Raw genomic sequence first — 18,598 nt, forward strand, 5'->3', positions numbered from 1 at the left:
TGTGAAAGCACCCTAACTTGCCACCACAGTAACTGCAGCCACTGCAAGTTAGCAGCATCCACAAATCACTCATCAGATTGCCTTCATCTCCAACAATAACTCAAAAACTCAAACACAGTTTGTCTTGCATAGATCTTCAAAAGAACGGCTCTTAAAAACATACATGCCAATCTTTTAAAAAGAAACTAGAGAACATTTCAAACGATAATTTTTAGATTTTTTTTCTGACTATCCTTCCACAGGTGCTGAGCTCCAAGCGAAGACGCAGACAATCTGGAGAGGTGAGCCCTTCTTTCTCTATGCAAAAGGAATTTCATAAGTGCATATTAATGAGATTTGCATGTGTTAGAAACAAGCTTATTGGATTATCTCTTATTCTAAGCACATGCACACAAAGTCCATTCATAGATACACCAGACACAGTGGTTTTTGAACCATTGTGTAGTAGGTGTCTTAACTTTAGCTGACCATGCAAATACACTCATTCAGCCACATTTGTGCACCCAAGCACATTTTCTTTAAGTGGCTGAAGTTACCATGAGTACATATTAATAAGATTTGAGTTTGTTTGCTGCTAAACTGATTAGATTAGACTGACTCATGGTGAGAAACACTCATACGCACACAGGAAGGCCATAAGGCTGCTGATGAGGCCATGTTATGCAAAACATCTATAAATGCACGACTGTTTAATTCAGTCTCGACTAGAAACAGCATGTTTTATGGTGTATATGTTGTATTTGCAGGTGCATGCATATTTATATGTGTGAGCATGTCTCCATGTGCTGCGTGTTTTCTCCTAATGTGTATCAGCCTGTGAGAGAGGACAGAGGGTTACCTCCAGCTTATCCATCATCACTGGTTGTTAGGAGCATAAATCTATTTTCACTAACTACTCTGGCAGCCTGTGTGCGTGTGTCTGTGTGGGGAAAGGTTAAGCGAGGTTAAAAATACCATCAACTCAACTTGGCCCTGACTAATGGATGTTTTAGAGAGAGAGGCAGAGAGAGAGGACAGGAGACAAAGGATGGAAGGATGGAGGAGAGAGATTTAGAGGTGAAAGGAAGGATAGACGGTAAAAAAAATGCAGTGCAATGATACAAGTGGAGACGAGAAGACAGAGAGGGGTAAAAATGAAAAGATGGGCTGAGGTGATTGTGAGAAACAGGAAATAGTCACAGAGAGAAGAGATGAAAAGGAAGAAGAAGCTCAGAGCAGAATGAGTGAAGCTGAGATGAAAGAGTTTATTGAGGAGAGGAATAGGAGAAAGATGGTGCCAAAAGGAGAGAGGGAAGAAAGAAGATACTAAAAATGTTCTGCTTGACCATTCAGAGAATGTAAGATGTTCACCACTGAAGTGTTTGATGTCAAAGAGGGACGATCAGAGAGGTGAAGGGGTGACCAGGAGGTTGGATATGAGAGATGTTCTCACCTCTAGCTAAAGAAATTTCTCTCTAAAATGTGATTTCAATATATGTTCTATATCAGACATTGGTTTCAGATACTTTTTCTACTCAATATATATGAAAAGAACCACAAGGACTGCCTGGATGTCATATGCTTCTGTGGGGTATGCAAATATCAGGCAGTGCTGGGTCAAGAAAAGGGCTGGGGTGCTTTCTGTGTAAGTGTGATTTGTAGAAATTGGCCTTTGACCTCAGAAATCTAATCAGTTCATACTTAAGTCAAAGTGGGCAATCTTTCAAAATCTGTAGAAAATACCTCAAATACTTGTGTCTTAACACATTAGATATGTAGGAATATGATGCTGAGGCCTAATGTCTGGATTTTGGATTTAGACTGTTAGAAAGTTTTTCACCTCTTTCCTGGCTTGGTTTAATTTTGGTGGGGCAAATAAATCAGCTCAGAACATCACCAGTTGCTATGGGAAACTACCCCGCCAAACTAACCTTACAACAATATGAAATCACTAAGCATTTCATCTCAATACAGTCAGCTGTTTGCTGATGTCACTGCCTTCACTGAAACTTAACAGACAGCTACATGCTGTGTTTTTGTTCATTGTGAGGGATATTTCCCAAATCTATCAGCCATAGTAGCCTATGGCTCATTAAAAGTATCATAACAGAGACATTTGTGCCAGAAGACAGTAAATTTAATCTCCAACTTCTGTCTCTTGCACGGAGACAGGCAGCTGTGCTATGGCCATAGTTTACAGTATGGTCAGGGCGTAGGCTAATTGCTGGCGTGCTTGTCTATTTTGCTTGAGTCAGAGTGGATATTTCTGCTGAATTTTAATTTAATCCCTCCTAGCATACTTGAGATATTGTTCTTACAAGCAAGGGATAGTCAGTCAATCTGAAAGTTAGAATGGATGTTTGAGAAAAGTTTGAAGAAACTCCTCAGCATTTTGACTTAACACAACAAATTAACAGGAGTCACAATGACCCTGACCTTACACCCGTGACCTCCAAAGTCTGATCAGTGTATCTCAGAGTCAGAGTGGACTTTTGTGCCAAGTTAGAAGAATATCCTTTCTTCAGGTATGACATTAACATGCAGGGGATAAACATGAGGTTTAAAGACTTCATGCCCAATACTCAATCAGTTTAATCTTTGGGTCAAACTAGACATAAAGATTTAGAAAACTGTACTGATCCCAAAAGAACTTGTATTAAAAAAAATTTTTAAGAAGTTTTTTTGATTATGTTTATTAGATAAAGGTCTAATAAAAATGTTTAACAAACATAATACCATTGGCTTCAAAGGGTTAATTTCTTTCTGTGAGGAACACTCTCATCATACATTTGACTATTTTATTGCAAAATGGATATACAGTTTACTAAACGGACAAGGCTCTTCTCAAAAGACGCTCCCTTGGTTAGTCAAGCAGCATGCTTTGAGTTTTCAGGGAGTGCATAGCTAGATCCCCCCTATTGTTGAATACATTAATGACAATGTGTAGTGAATATGGTAAAAATAGTTCAAAAGCAGTTAATACATAGTAGCATGAATCTGGATATGAAGGTGCTATAAGCTTTATGCTATAAAGGAGAAGACTGGGGTGGAGGAGGTTAAGCTTTGCCATTAGCAGCAGCAGCAACGTGCATCAGCATTAATGCAAGCAGGGATTAGTGAGAAGTTTGCTATGTTTAAATACACCACTGTGTTGAAAGAGCTATGATTGGCTGTGGGAGCTGGAAAGGGATAACTGAGATCAGCTGACCATCATCTGATCACAGCGGGGCAAATGACTACAGTGTCCTGCATGAACTAACCTTGAGCTTTATGATATACTCATTCTTGGCAAAGCTCTATATACACACCTCCAGTGTGCAGCTTGTGTATGTGAAAATTCCAGGTAAGATATTTCATTCATAAGCAAGGGATGAACATGAGCTTTGATCAACCTTTGATCACCAAAATCTAATTAGTTCATTCTTTTCTCGGAGTGGACATACAGGTACCTTATTTGCCTGTTTTCCAAATTTGCTCTTATACAGATGTACCCAAGAGTCACTTTTTGATCCCCCTGTAGGAGCAGTTTCACAGCTCCCTGATGACTATATTGACCATATTGGAAACAGTCTTAACATTAAAAGAGTAAATGCACTTGTTTATGCTCCAAGGACCAGACCAGTTTTTTAATGAACAGATTAGATTAGTTTATAGTTAAGATTAAAATAGATAAATTCAAAAGAAGTGATACAGGAAAAAGTCATCCTGTGTTCAGTCTCAATTCAAACATTAAAAGTGATCATACATGCAGAATCTTCAAAAGCCAAAAGATGAAAGAGAGTGAAGGTAGCAGAGCTCTGTTTGTTTGTGTGAATGCTATCTTTGATTTCAGGCCTCTGCATGCATGTTTGCTCCACAGTCTGCTGCTTTCATGGTTGTAAGTCTGAGTGTCTGTATCTGTCTGCGTGTCTTTCCTTCAGTGTATGAATCCATGTGTGACTTAATCAGTGAGTCTGCCTTTGTTTGTATGTGCAACGTGTACGTGTTCCCGTGTCTCTTTGTCTGTGTGTGTGCATGCCTTTGTGTCTCTGCATGCATGTGTGTGAGAGACAGTGAAGCGAGAGGCATGTTGTAGCTACATCTCAGTTCAATTTGTCCCCGACCTCAAATTGAAATTCCATTTTCAGGTGGTAAATTGTCTCCCACTTCGCCCTCTGGCACACAGTGAATTAAAATTCAAATTAGCCTGACCCCGCACCGCTGCTCTCTAGCACCTCTCCGTCTGCCTCACGCGCTCTCTCTCTCCCCTCGTCTCTATCTCGCTCACTGTTTTGCTCTCTGCCCTCTCATCTCTTCCCCCTATTATCCTCTCCTCTCTGTTCCTCTCATCTCTTGTTATCCTTTCCTCTCCGCTCTCTTCTCTCTCCTCTCGTACCTCTCTTATTTCCCCCCAATTTCTCTTCGTATAGCACCGCATTACTCCCTCTCCCCTGCTCATCTCCCCTTTCCCCTTTGACTTTGACTCTGCTCTTTAATCCCCGGCCTCTCCTCCCTCCTGTTTGTCTTTTCTCCTTCCTTTTAGTCTTATCTGTCTGGTTTTTCCTCATATCCTTTCTTTCTCCTTTTCTTCTCTGAAATGTAGTTTAAAAAATTGTGACCTTCAGGAGGTGAACAGATTTAATTTACAAAGTTTATATTTACTTTTTAAGGGAAGAGCTTCGTATGGGTGAAACACCCTTGGAAAGCACATTTAAACACTGATGATGTGTTAAAGGTGATACAAAATGTGATTTAAGTGTTTTGCCAGTGTTTTGTCCAAATAATCTTCATCCCTGTGGTGTCAACATGACTGTTTTACTGCTCACTATTGAGTCACAGCCTCCCTGATCTGAGATTGTAAACATAAAGTGCATTCAGAAAGTATTCAGACCCCTTCACATTTCAATATTGTTATGTTGCAGCCTGATGCACAGGTGGACTCCTATCAAGGTGTACAAACACCTCATTAAAGATCTTAAGCTACATTGCAAAGGAATACTTTGGATGGAGGAGGATTTAGTAGTTGATGCAGGACCTGATAGTAAGCCAGTGAAGGTGGTGCTGATAGAGTTGAGCGTCATCTGCATAGGTGTGGAAGCTGAGACTGTGTATGTGGATAATCTGTTCAAGGGGAAGCATGTAGATGGTGAGGAGGAGAGGTTCAAGATCAGAACCTTGAGGCATGTGGTCTCAGTGTAGTGGTGAGTGCGAAATCCTGATTGAAGAGGTTCATGGAACTCATGGTTGGACATATGTTGCACAGTTTTAACAAAGCCAGTGGTCATGTATTCAGTAGTGACGGGCAGAAGCTCACTACTAACAAAAGAAGGTATGAAATAAGGTATGAAATAAGCACCAACTTCCAGAAGTGTAAACAAACAACAAAAGATAAATGAATCATACTTGTGAGCCTTGAAAACCAAGAGAAAGTTTTCCCTGTTTGTATGAATGTACATTTATGTGTTTGGCCTGGTAGATAAAATTTGGGAACCACTGGTGTACTTAATTCTTTAACAAGAGCCCACAATAAACTTTGATTTTCAGCTTTTTGGTTGTTTTTAAAGCATGTTGATTTTGGTACCACCCAAGTACAAGCTGGGATGTCTTAACTCTCTTATCTCAGCCAGCTGTCTTAGATACTGAAAGTATTTTTATAAATGTATTTAATCTTGTTACTGATGGTCATTTTGCCTTTACAGATCATATAGAGCCAGAATTTTCAAATGATTTTTGCCCAAGACACCCCTGAGATCACGCCAAAATCTCAAGGCACACCATCTTCATATCCATGCAAAATCACCTCCTTAAATTTTCTTACAGTATCTTTAGTTGATGTATAGTTGTAGCAAGAATGCATGTTTGTTCAAATCTCTGACACTACACCATTTGGCAACAACTGAATTACAAAAATCTAAATGCTAAAATGTATGTTTTTGCAGCATACTTTCAGCCATATCAGCCTTATTCACAGTTCTTGTTTAAATCTGCTATAGCAAATCCAAAACTTTTTATACGTGTTCCAACTCATTTTCACACCAAATTATGAAAAAAAATAGTGTAAGAAAATACCAGAAATACTATAGAAAATGTTAGTTTTCTAAAAGGTTGTCCAATTTGTATAGTCATTTTAATTGCGCATGGTTGTACAGATTTCCAAGGCACACCTAGACTTGTCTCAAGGCACACGTTCGCCCTACCACACTATTTGAGAGCCACTGATATAGAGCAATCACAGTTAATTTCAGTCTGTTTTATAACTTTTAATACACTCCTAATGTTCCAGTTCCAGTTTTGTAAAATAAAGTCAACCTTTTTCATGAGTTTATGAAAGGATTTGATATATGTCTGACCTTGTTAGGTACTTTCCTGTGACCTTTTATGCATTTTATCATTTATACACTTAATTAACTCGATCATCAATAGCAGACCTTATAAAGGCCATTTTTTAAAATCTTTTTTCTTTTCTTCATAGCTTGAATAGTACACAAAACTAATCTTAAAAAACTAGCCTTCACATGCAGTATATAGGGCTCTAAAATCCTGCTGATAGTTTTAGAATCGTCTTTTATATCATAAAAGTTTGCAAATTGCATTTTTACCCCTATTAACTACAGTTCTTCATCTCCTACTCTTTTCAGTCAGGATTATTAGAAAGTGCTTCATTTGTTTATTATTGTCAATGTTTAGTGTATGTAAAGTGGCTTGGCTTGGTTTGTGATGAAAAAGCATTTCTCTTGTGCATCAGCATGTGCCTCTAGCTTCTCCATATCATCCTCTCTTCTCTGTTTCATGTCCAGAGAGTAGTTTGGATGTTCAGATTTACTAAAGTTTGCCTCCGCTTCTTGCAGCCATACCTCTCTGTCATGCTGAACAAAGGCTCCCTGGAGGTCCTCATGTTTACTGGCAGCCACAGCCCACGTCGAATCATCAGAAGGCCTGAGCAGGGCATACTGCATGATGGGAGAGAGCACTCGCTACGTATAGAGAGGCTGCCGGGCAGGTCAGTGTCTGTTAAGTTGGTGTTTTTAAAACTAAAGTTGTATTGTTATTGTTTATTTTACTTGTTGCTGTCAATTTAACACTTGTTTGTGTTTGACTTTCTATCAGATCTTTTGCGGTTCAGGTGGACGAGGAGCCAAAGAGGGAGGCAGCGCTTCCTAACGACCAGCCAATCAGCCTTCAGAGGATCTTCCTGGGCGGTATTCCTGCAGAAGTGGAGCAGACGTCCAATAGAGCTAACATTCCATTCCAGGGATGTATATGGAATCTCATGATCAATACAATGTATGAAACATGTCTTCTTTTCTTTTAGAATCAACTTTGATTGATTTTTCTCATCACAGAAACTACTGACTGAAAATAGGTGATAAATGATTATTTAAGTCTTTACAAGATTTGAATTTAAGTCCTGTCTACGACAGGACTTACCCTGATGAATTTGTGGCTGGTGAGGTGTTAGTTTAATTCCTGAGCTCGGCCAAGGAGCTCGTAAGCATAATCTTGCAAAGCACACGGACTGGACAGGAGTCAGATGAGTTGATTGCAACCAGGGCGATATTTATTGAGAACGCAGACAAGACAGTCGAAACTGACAAACAAGTGAGAGCCCAATCTTCCCTCACACTACACTTTTATACCCTTTGTTGTGTTTGTGCACATTATGTGTGTGTGTGTGTTTTACAGAATATGTGACTCTTGGCATGTGTGACTCTTTGATAAACACAGCCTTTCCCCCCGACAGGTGCTGGGGGCTATATAAGGACAGCTATGCGAGGTCTAACACAAAAATGTAAACCCTTTTTCTAAAAACAGAATTACAATAGGTTAAAATGGCATAAATGGGCTGAAAATGTAGTAAAATTGGGTCTTGATGTAGCAGAAACGAATTAAAAGTGGCAAAAATGGACACAACAAATTGTTAAATCTGGTTAAAATTTGCAAAAAGAACAAAAGGAGTGTTGAAGTGGCGATAATGGGTAAACAGGGGTAGCAAAGTGGAAAAAATTTGTTAAGAGTGGGTTAAATGTGGCAAAACATGCAAAAAACGAGGTGGAAGGGATTTTGAAGTGGCCATATTAGTTTAAAAGAGGCAAAAATTGGTGGAAATGAGCAGAAAGTATGGTGAAATAGGATTTTAAAAATTGCAAAGATGTGTCAATAGTGGCAAAAATGTGTTAGAAAATAGCATAAAAAGCAGAAAAGAGTGGTTTAAATGGTGTAAAGTGGCTAAAATGACCAAAAAACACACATACTAGGGTAAAAGAAGAAAGTTGCGAGTTGCAAAGTTGATTAAAAGTGGCGAAAAGTAGTGGCAAAAATGGGCGGGAAAAGTGGTTAAAAGTGTCACAAATAGATTTCTACATCAGAACCCAATTAAAGCTGACACACTTCAGATCCAAAATGAAGTATCTTTTAGCCTGAACACATGCTAGCACCAATGCTACTGTTTCAAGACACATACAGAACATTGGTACTATCTCTAAATCCCATCTGAGGAGGGTCCATTCACTGGGTTTGTCAGGGCCCAGTCAAATCTTTGGGCAGGCTTGGGCACACCTAGACTTGCCTCAAGGTACATTAGTATGCTGTGAACCTCTGTTATAGACTGTATGGTTGATTTCTGAAAAGATCTGTTCAATAGCAGATGATTACAAGTACATGAGATGGAAAACATGTTAACACCCAACAAAAAAGTCACTTCACCTTCCTGCATTGTCATGTTTTTTCTTGCTAACACAAGGTTGCCTCTCATCCCAAACTTACTTGTTTTCTGCAGCTGCATTTTTACTTGTAGTCTGCAGCTTTCTTTTAAACAAAGCTTGTCGTCTTCTTGTGATAAACAGCCACATCCCAAGTAGAAAACAAACACAAAAAGCTGGATCTCCTCCATCGTCTGTCTTTGTTTATTGCGTCGCTCTCTTCCTCATTGAATTTATAGAGTAGCTACACTACGTTGTGCTGCTATAAAGTCACACTGTTAAACTGCTAATGCAGCTATTGCCATCCGACTTACCCCCTGCCAACCAAAGAAGGGGTACAGGTGTCTGTGGAAATGCAAGCAATACTTTCATTATCCAACAAACCAGTACAATCCCTTCTTTCAGTCTTCACACCTTTTTATACCTGAACCCCATCCAAACCCTCTGACATTACATGATAAATATGGGCTTAAAGTACAGAGTCAGCTTCTGATTGTGTATAATTTTCACAGTAGAAACACTGACACAGGCAAAGCTGACCAGCTTGCTTTACTTCTCTTCCATCTCACAGTAAACTATTCACCTTAAATGAACTCTATTTATACTCATACTGTTACTCAGCAGGGGACGGCTGGGCTAATTCTGACCTCATACACTGCTAGGTTAAATCGTAGTTAATGTAATTGCAGGAGGTCATGATGATGGTGATGATAATGATGATGATAAAGCCGGTGTCTCTTTCTGCCTGAACAGCAGTAATAGAAGCTGTCCAATATCATAAACATGCTCATAACTCAGATTACACCCATTTTCCTATTTGTGTGTTTCCTTTTGTTTCCTTTTGTTTGTTACTCACCTCATTTCACCCTTTTAAACCCCACCGTCCTGGTATTTAGACCTGTATGATATCTACCTGCTTATCTGTGGTCACACTTTAGTAGAAGGGGTGTGATTAAATTAAAACAGAAAACATTAAAGGAAACAAAACCAAAAAAGATTGAAAAGTATGATATAGCTCAAATTCAGCCAAAGTTGCAATCACTGCAAGTAATTAGTTTTTACCTTGTCCATGTTGTGTGTAAAAGTGCACTGTCAGCAAACAAATGATATAGTTGCAAGTGCACTGTCTAGTAAAAATAATAATAATAATCTTTATTTATAAAGCATTTTTTTAAACAGACTTTACAAAGGGCTTTACAGAACATAAGACATGCACAACAGATCAAATTGAAATCAGCAAATTCCATGGGAACCGTTTTGTTTATGCACCAGCTAGGTGCATAAACCCAGTTAGATACAAAGTGTAAGAAAAGCCGATACTGTACAGACACATTATATTCAACCCCTACATAAAGTCAGGAAAAGCACTCCGGTAAAAATATGTTTTTAAAAGTGACTTAAAGGAAAGCATAGAGTCATGCAACCTGATTTCCTCAGGTAGGTTGTTCCAGAGCTTTGGTGCCCAGACTGAAAATGCTCTGTCCCCCTTAGTTTTCAGCCAAGCCTCTGGCACAAATTAAAGACCTAAGCCCGACAATTTCACTGTGCATGCAGGGGAATAGGGAGTTAAAAGGTGATGTAACTGGGACAGAGATCGTCAGGTGCTTTAAAAGTGATCAATTAAATCTTAAAACCAATCCTAAAATGTCCTGGCAGCTAGTGTTAAGATGCTAAAACAGGTGTAATGTGCGTAAAAATGCTGTTGCAGTAATCCAGAGCAGATTAAATAATAGCATGTGAAATTGTCTCTGTGTCTTCAAAAGTCAAAATTCAAATTGTTGTCAAACCAGGTGTCAAGATTCCTGAGAAGACCTTCAATGCAGTGTGCAATAGGAGACGGAGCCCAATGTGGGCGATGCTCAACGTTGGGCCTCACTCACTCAACACTGCGTTACCGGTTACCCTTTCTATGTAACCTGTGGGGTACGAGGAAAAAAGCCCCGATAAAGATAGTTTGTGACCCACCAATGAAACAATACTTGGAAGTGCTTAATGGAGCAATGAGTATCTGACAAAAATCATTATAATGGAACGCTTAACAACAATATAAGTGGAATAGATTGACAGTTGAATTTTATGTGAAAAAAACATTTTAATTAATTGAATATTAAAAATCAGATTAATCTATCTGTGAGTGTTTTACACTTTAATGTTATACACTATGGTGTCATAGATTTTTGAAGATAATTGATAACTTCGGTAAATGTTCATGTTCATTTGTAGAAATCATCTCACAGTCCTAGCTGGTTAGCTTGCTAGTTATCCTGAAGTGAATGCAATGATTAGAAACAAAGAAAATGCATGTTTGAACATGAACCACAATGCTGGATGTGGAGATGATAGCAACTAAAACATGAATTATATCCATGTATCTAAAAAAAACGTATATTCAAATGTTTTATTTAAAATGTAGCATTTTCGTAGCATACCATTTATTTCCTGTTTCTTGAAAGCGCAAGTGATGACGTTGCTCAGTGGTGATGATGATGTAATAATGTAGACCAACTGTCTGACTAGATGACAGCTTGAAAGTGGGCGGTCCCCAGCACTCGACAGTGGGCGATGTCAAATGCTCGTTGGTCACTGCCCGTTGGTCCGTCCACTATTGCACACTGCATTGAGGGCTGCTAGAGATTCTTTGTAGTTGGCGTAATGTAGTCCTTTAATAGCCCAGCAGATGGCAGGATTTGTTTTGCCATCTGCTGGGACCTGATTAGGACCTCTGTTTTTTGAGGCGGTCAACTGCAGGAAATTCCCCGACTTCCACTTTTTAACATCAACAATGCAGTTATTTAAAGAACTCAACTTTCCAGGGTCTCTGGGTTTGACAGGCAGGTACAGCTGAGTGTTGTCAGCATAAAAATGTTGTCCTGAATAAAAGGATGTGTAGCACACGACTTTGCACAACAAGATTAATGTTTTTCAAGCTTTTTAAGACAATAAGTCCAGGCAAGACAAAATGGTTAGCTTAGGACTCAAGGGGTTAATTAAAAAAAAAAATCACCAGCATATTTCTTCTACCAGCTTGCACTGACAGAACTGTGTTTACCCTCCTCTGGCACACTCCAGAGTGCCAACAGATCAGACTGAAACAGAAACTACTGACACCTTATTTCTTTTTCCTAGAGTATGTGGTGATGAAGGGAGAGGGAAATGGGTCAGTTTTTTGTGAATTTCCAGCACCTTACTTAAATTGCAAAACACACATTTTACATGGGGCAACCTTCGTCTCATAACCAGAAGGTCTCAGGACTCAGCCAAACATCTCTAAACTGGGTCCATTAAGTTTCAAATACAGCTGCTTGATTGTTATACCATCCATGGGTCCCGTAATTCTCCTGTTCCTGTCCCTTGTGTATGACCTTACTGCCAGTTACTTTTCAGACCTCCTTTTTCAACATTTCCTTTTTTTCTACTTCAGTCAGTTTCACTCAGTCTTCTGTCATATCTACATTGTTCCTTTTAAGCGCTTATATAAATTGACAAGGCTTCCTGTAACATAACATCCTTGTTTAAAGTTGTGTTTTTTATCATCAAAATATTTCTTCTGCATCTGATTGTTTTGTATAGGGGAATCCTTCCCAGGTTAAACAACTCTTCATTTCTACTTCCCACCTTTGCTATTCATTTTCATAACACTGGATCACATTAAGTCCAATGGAGTGTAGACTGTGTTGCCTCATGCGAAGGTGTAATCAGGTCAAGGTTAAAAACTCATCAGCTTTTTATTTACCAGAGTGTTATTGCATTATGATTGTTGTTGAGTCACTATAAAAGCCCCAGCCGCTGAGAGCTAATAATGCTGTCAGTGACAATGATAGTCAGCTAAGGCTGATTCTGTCCTACATATCTGTTTACACATCCACTGTATGCAGCAGATTAAAATAAATCAGTTAAATTTGTCCTCAGAATGCAGGGAAATGTACCTAATATAGTCTGAACTTGACCTAAATATTTATTTTTAGCATGTTCTGATCATCTTGAGTGTGTAAAATAAACATTTAGTAACTTTAATTTTTGTCCATCTCTCAGCCTCTCAGATTTTTCCCAGCCTGTGTCCTTTGAGAATGCTGAAATTGGTCAGTGCCCCAACCTTGCTCCACCTCCACCTCCACTTCCACTGCCTGTAGAAGAGGAGGAGCCCGAGAAGGAAAAGGAGGAGACAAAGCCACTCAGGCCTCCACCTACACCAGCCCCTGTTGCACCACCTACAGGGTCTCCAGCTGTAAGTCATTCAAAATAACATACTTACACATTAGCTAACATTTTTCACATTGTATCATATTATATTGACAATCTTTACAGATTCTTCCCAGTTGTGTGAAAAAAGTGTCCTGTGGCGTCTCAACCAGAGGAAGCACGTGCTTTACATATTTTTGTTGAAGGATCACATTTTATTTTTTTACATTTCTGGCATGTGTACATGCACAGAGGAAATACAAACATGGTCTTAAGAGACAAACATTGAGAACAGGAGCTGCACACATGCCTGACTGTTCCTCACAAACACACACCTATTCCTCCCTGATGAAATGCAGCCTTGGCCTCGTCGTGTTAGCTTAGCGCTTCATCACATAGCACTTGTACAGCCCATTAACTCTTCTTTATGGTCCCTCTAGCCTTGAGTCACTAAACTCCACCTCTGGCAGCCTGTCATGCAGTGCCAAGCTACAGCGCTACGCTAGGCTAACTGTGTGCGGCATTAATGCTTTATGAGCCCACAGGAGCCAAAACACCCAGCTAACGTTTAGCTGCTATGCTAAGAAGCCATTTGGCAGTGAGTTATTCATGTTAGCAGTGAATAAGAGAGATACATTTCATATTTTATCAGTCGTAGAGCAGTCATAGGTTATCAGTTACCCAGTTACCTGCTAAACTACACCTCTAAAAGGACATTGATCATGAAGAACAGAGCCACAGAGTGATGTCAGCTCAGCTATAACTCTGCAGTTTGCTGCTTTATGAGCTGTAAGTTCATCTGCTTTATGATGTACTATGCACTGCAGACTGTGAGAAGCTGTAGCTCTCGAGCCCTCATCTATATTTCAACTGAGGTTGAAGAAACGTCATATTTCAGAGTCCCTGCTGTAAATACACTTTAAAGTCATGTTCTTTTGGTAGGTATTCTGTACATGTTGATCTTTTTGAAACTTCACCAGCTCATCATCATTTTGACCCAAGAACAGAAAAATATACAATAAAATTTTACACTAGATTTCTCATTGACATTTTATAAATTTCAGGAGTATCAAAATATTTCAGTCTGCTCTTTGGCTTTTTGGACTGTGTCTGTCTTTATAACTGATAAAAACATGACCCTGAGTTATTCATGTAAAATTAAAGCTAAGTGATTATGGATGAATCCAACTGATATTTTTTCAGTGTTATAGGATGTAGCAAGTAAATATAAAACTACATCTAGTGTTTCCTTATTTCAGCTCAGTGCCACTCACAATATCATCCTACATTTAAATGAGAGGTGATTAAAAAAAAGATTCCCATTAGAATATTAAGTCTTAATTTCTATAATTCTGAAAAAATTCACAATGCCCAAAATTATTTTGTTGTAACCATGATCTCTTACACCCTTAATTAGGGTGCACTCACAGCAGGGCCACTTGCTCTGCACTGTGCTGGAGCACATGTATCCCCCTTCCAGAGTCCCCTGCTGGCCTGAGCACAGATACATTGTCACATTATGATATGGTAATCACAGTTTACAAGATGCAAACACCCACAGAGTCATCAGAGAAATACATAGACAACATGGCATCAACTTGTCTCATTTTGAGGCTTATTTTTAATCTTTTTAGTTGGATGCATATGGCTCTCTAGCCAGAATCAGAAATTAGCTTTATTGCCAAGTATGCTAAACATTAAATACAAAAAATAAATGAAAAGGGGAAAAAATCTGTTTAAAAAACTAAGATTTAGATATGTACAAGCTCTTGTGAGGAATTTTTTTCTAGTATATATAAATTTGTGTGCATTCATTTAAGGCTGCAAGATGTGCAAAGGTGCAAAAATGTTGACTGGACATGATCAGAAGTATAAAATATGCAAGAATGTAGGAAGATTTACATGAGGCAGAAACGATGAATTAAGACAGCTGGTTAGTGCAAATGTGCATATGAGGTGAGGCAATTTACCCCAGAGAGCCTTCTTACAGTATTTGAGTTACAGTGCGTCTGTCCATCCATTTTCTCCCCCCCCCCCCTTATCCTGTTCAGACCAGAGCCTATCCCAGCTGTCAGTGGGGGAGAGGCAGGGTACACCCTGGACTGATACGGCTAAATTAGAGCCGCCAATTAACCTAACAAGCATGTCTTTGGTGGGTGGTTATTATATTGAATTAGTAATGATAGTGGTAAATAGATTAATTAGTGCAAATAAGCATATGAGGAAAAGTTGTTTGATTATATGTTACATCCACATTGTGCACCTAGGGTTGTGTGCAAGCAAGAGCAGTTGTTCCATGTCAAAGCCCACCTCTTCCATCAATGCCAGGGCTACGGAAGTGTACCATGCCTGTGCACGGTACGGGGTACTCACACTGGTCAAACAAACTGGTCTTTGGGGACCAAGCATTTTATTGCATGGTAGATTTCTTAGTGGGAGTGCGTCCTAAATCTTGACTGAGAAACAAACACATCTATCCTGCTGTGGTGGTGTTTTTCTACTGTCTACTGTCTTTTCCTCCCATGGTACACTGATGCTAAAAGGGGTGGGCCAGTCTTGACTTGGCAATTGTGCTGCTAAGCTCTGGCCCTTGACACCAGTAATGTTTAACTGTATCAGACATTAGGGGTGCTCCTCGCATCTTTGCAAATCTTTTTGGAGTGATGATTTACCAAATGGCTCCTTATGTTACTTATATTCCCCATCAAGCGTGCCACAGCAGTCCAGCTAGGTCTGTGTACTGTTTTTTGTTTGCCCATCACCAAAAACGTGGCATCCACCATTTTCGCGCTTTTAGGTAAAGTGAGCGAGCGAAGCGCTCTGCTCCACTGAAAAAACTTCACCTTTTCCCCGAAGACCTATAGTTTGAAAATGTCACATGTACATGACGATACAGAGACGCTTCTGTCACCGCAATATCAACAATATTGTACTATGCCATCTCCCGGAGTTTACATACGTTTAAATAAAACTCCTGACCATCACTCTAGGTACCTGCCAACCAACATGGCATGTCATCATGTTTAAACCTAGATCCGTGAATTATATCATAGACATATTATAAAAACATTATTAAAAAAATGCAATTTAACAGTGCATTCGTTCAACATTGGTATTGTCTGTAAGTTTTAATTTGCCAGTTTGTTATAATCGTATGTCAGTACTTTGTACAAGAAACATTTGAAATTTGAAAGCTTACTGAACTCCCACAGCCACAGGTTACTCCATACATATTTCAGCAGCAGCAAAAGGATATTGTCAGACAGTGGAGGTAATGACAAGCTGAATCACAGCTGACAGCAAACAATGGTCTCAGCATGGGCTTGAATAAAGAGGCTTCTTTATCTCCCACTTTCCTGTCACAACATATTCTGTACGTCTGAATCTTCAGATCTTTCTGAGCACCAATTTGGAGGCTGAAGAGGATCTGTAAGGGCCAGCTTAAAGGCTGCAGTGAATCTCTGTCAAACAAGACTCAGACTTCCTTCTCTAAAGAGTGTAACTGGTTTTTATGTGCTCCTCAGACTGATGATATCATGACAACTGTCTCTAATAAGCCTTTAAATCACAGCGCTGTAAATTTCCCTCTGTCACTGAAATCATCACAACAACATCAATTATATTCATTTTTTGTTTAAAAACAAATGAATAAAAACAGGCTTATTCAGTTGTTTGAGTCGATCAAATTAATCAGTTCATTTTCACTTCAATGTTAAAAGGGGGATGGGGGTAAAATATACACGCTTCTCCACTGCTTCTTTTACCTCTTCAAGCCTATGACATCATTTCCTGCTTGAAGCTGATTAGAGGGCTGAATGCTTATAAACATGTTGATGCTGCTCTGGCTTTTTGACTGCAAGTAGAGCTTAATAGTGTGGTTCTGGAAGTAAAAACCCATTCATGTTCTCGATACCAAAACTGAGTTTGAGCCATAGTGTCATAATCCCCCAAGGTAGACTAGCACGAGCACAAGAGAGGGAAATGATGGATTATGCCACTCTGGAAGAGAAGTTTGTGTGTTATAAAAAAAACCTGGGTTATTTATAATCTCAGGGAAAAAAAGTCGACATGATCCACAATCCCAGGCTGTCACAGTGATGTCTCTGATCAGTAGATATCTACAAAACTGATGCATGTTTGTGGATAGACATCATGACTGCACCTCTCCAAGATGGCGCCTGTGTTGACCTATTTCCTGGAAACAGTAGGAATAACTATGAAAATCTGGCACCATTATGGTACTGGTTCCAACACATCCAAAACCTGGTGGACTAGATTAGATCACAGATTTCGGTGCTTAATTTTGATACGATCCCCTGCCACTCCAAATTAATGGCACCAAATAAATTATGGAATTTGTGTCTACCTAATTTACTTTGACAGATCACGAACATGAATATATTTCTCTGATCGTTAGTTAGACTTCCAACACACTTTTTCCTCTTAAAAGTATTGATTAAGGCACTGTTTTGGCACTGGCACCGTTTAAACGGTATCAATTAGGCACGTGTATAGGAAAATATCCCAACCTATACCCAACCCTACCATATAGTAGCAGCCCAGGTGGCTTCTACATGTAGATAGCTCTTGGCTGAGCTGTTAATTACAGTACTCACAGACACTGGGTAAAGATTTTGATGAAAATCACAACTTTTCATGTGGGGAAAAAGGAGTTTATTTCTGTCCTGACAGAGGTGATGTCTCACAGTAGTGGTCTGCAGCCAGACTGTCTTGGTATGTGTGGACTAGACCTTATAGTCATGAGTATTCAGGGGGCTAGTTGGCTTGTCACCTGGATTAAAACCTTGATAGAAGGATTTTAATGGCGGATTTGAATGGGTAAATGTACTTCCAGAAACAGAACCACTGAAAAACGCAGGCAGTGACTATTTTAGCTCTATAATCCCCTTCCTTCTCACTTCCTAACCACTTACCTGTAGGAGACCACACCCCCTGCTGCACCTGTTGCCCCACCTACTACTGCTGCCGCCCCGCCTACTGCTCAGGAGCCTGACGCTGATGTGGTATATGCACACACAAGCTCACACATTCACTTTATTTATTTATATTTTTTAAATAATATTGCTTGTTTGATGTGCTTTTAAGGAATATATTACCGTCTTTGAATAAGTCATACAATAAGTAGCCCAAGAGATTAACCTCTAGATGTTGAATCAACAGTGTTATAAACCAACTAAAAGCAGAGTGAAGAAAAGCTTGCTTGAACTCAAAGGCACATATCCCCTTGTACTCACACACACTTATACCAAATCCCAACTAAATGACTTCTGATTTTATTGCTGTGACCTCCAACCAAAACCCGGCTGCTCCAAAGTGAAGGCCATCATCCTTTTGTTAGCTTAATGGAAAGACGCAAAAGGGATGAGAGAGAGAGAGACAGAAAGAGAAAAAAGGAGAGAGGCATTGAGTGAAAGGAGGATGAAAGAGTCAGAAGACAGAGAGGGCAGAGATGTGAGTGGAGAGAGAAAAGGTGCAGCCATGAGGGGAGAGGAAGAAGAGAGAGGGAGAGTCTTTCTGAACAGAGCATCGGCGGCCTTTTGTTCGTTTAATGGAAAGACGGAGGAAAGGAAGCAGGATAATAAAAGAAGAGGGAAGGAAGGAGCGTCTGAGCGGGTGACATCTCCCTTTTGTTAGGTTAGGAGGAGAATAAGAAAAAAGAGGAGGGGGAAAAAGAGGGAGGAGAAGGAGCGGATATGAGGACAGGGAGCGATAAGAGGTGAGTGTCAGCTGTAACAAAGCAA

The 18,598-nt window shown here is 39.6% G+C and overlaps 1 protein-coding gene across 10 annotated transcripts in view; it reads left to right on the forward strand.

Moving 5' to 3' along the window:
• The window catches only part of lama2 (laminin, alpha 2), a 356,517-nt gene that overhangs the window by 322,940 nt on the left and 14,979 nt on the right, over nucleotides 1–18,598 (forward strand). For 9 of the 10 annotated variants that reach the window (XM_041805224.1, XM_041805228.1, XM_041805227.1 and 6 more), the window contains 5 exons: nucleotides 243–281; nucleotides 6,807–6,958; nucleotides 7,066–7,242; nucleotides 12,690–12,882; nucleotides 17,777–17,860. In XM_041805224.1, the coding sequence (XP_041661158.1) occupies nucleotides 243–281; nucleotides 6,807–6,958; nucleotides 7,066–7,242; nucleotides 12,690–12,882; nucleotides 17,777–17,860 (645 nt within the window). The remainder of the gene's footprint in view (nucleotides 1–242; nucleotides 282–6,806; nucleotides 6,959–7,065; nucleotides 7,243–12,689; nucleotides 12,883–17,776; nucleotides 17,861–18,598) is intronic. The other variant, XM_041805230.1, reaches the window with a different exon arrangement.

This window comes from Cheilinus undulatus, linkage group 14 (genome assembly GCF_018320785.1).
Source record: "Cheilinus undulatus linkage group 14, ASM1832078v1, whole genome shotgun sequence".
Lineage (NCBI taxonomy): Eukaryota > Metazoa > Chordata > Actinopteri > Labriformes > Labridae > Cheilinus > Cheilinus undulatus.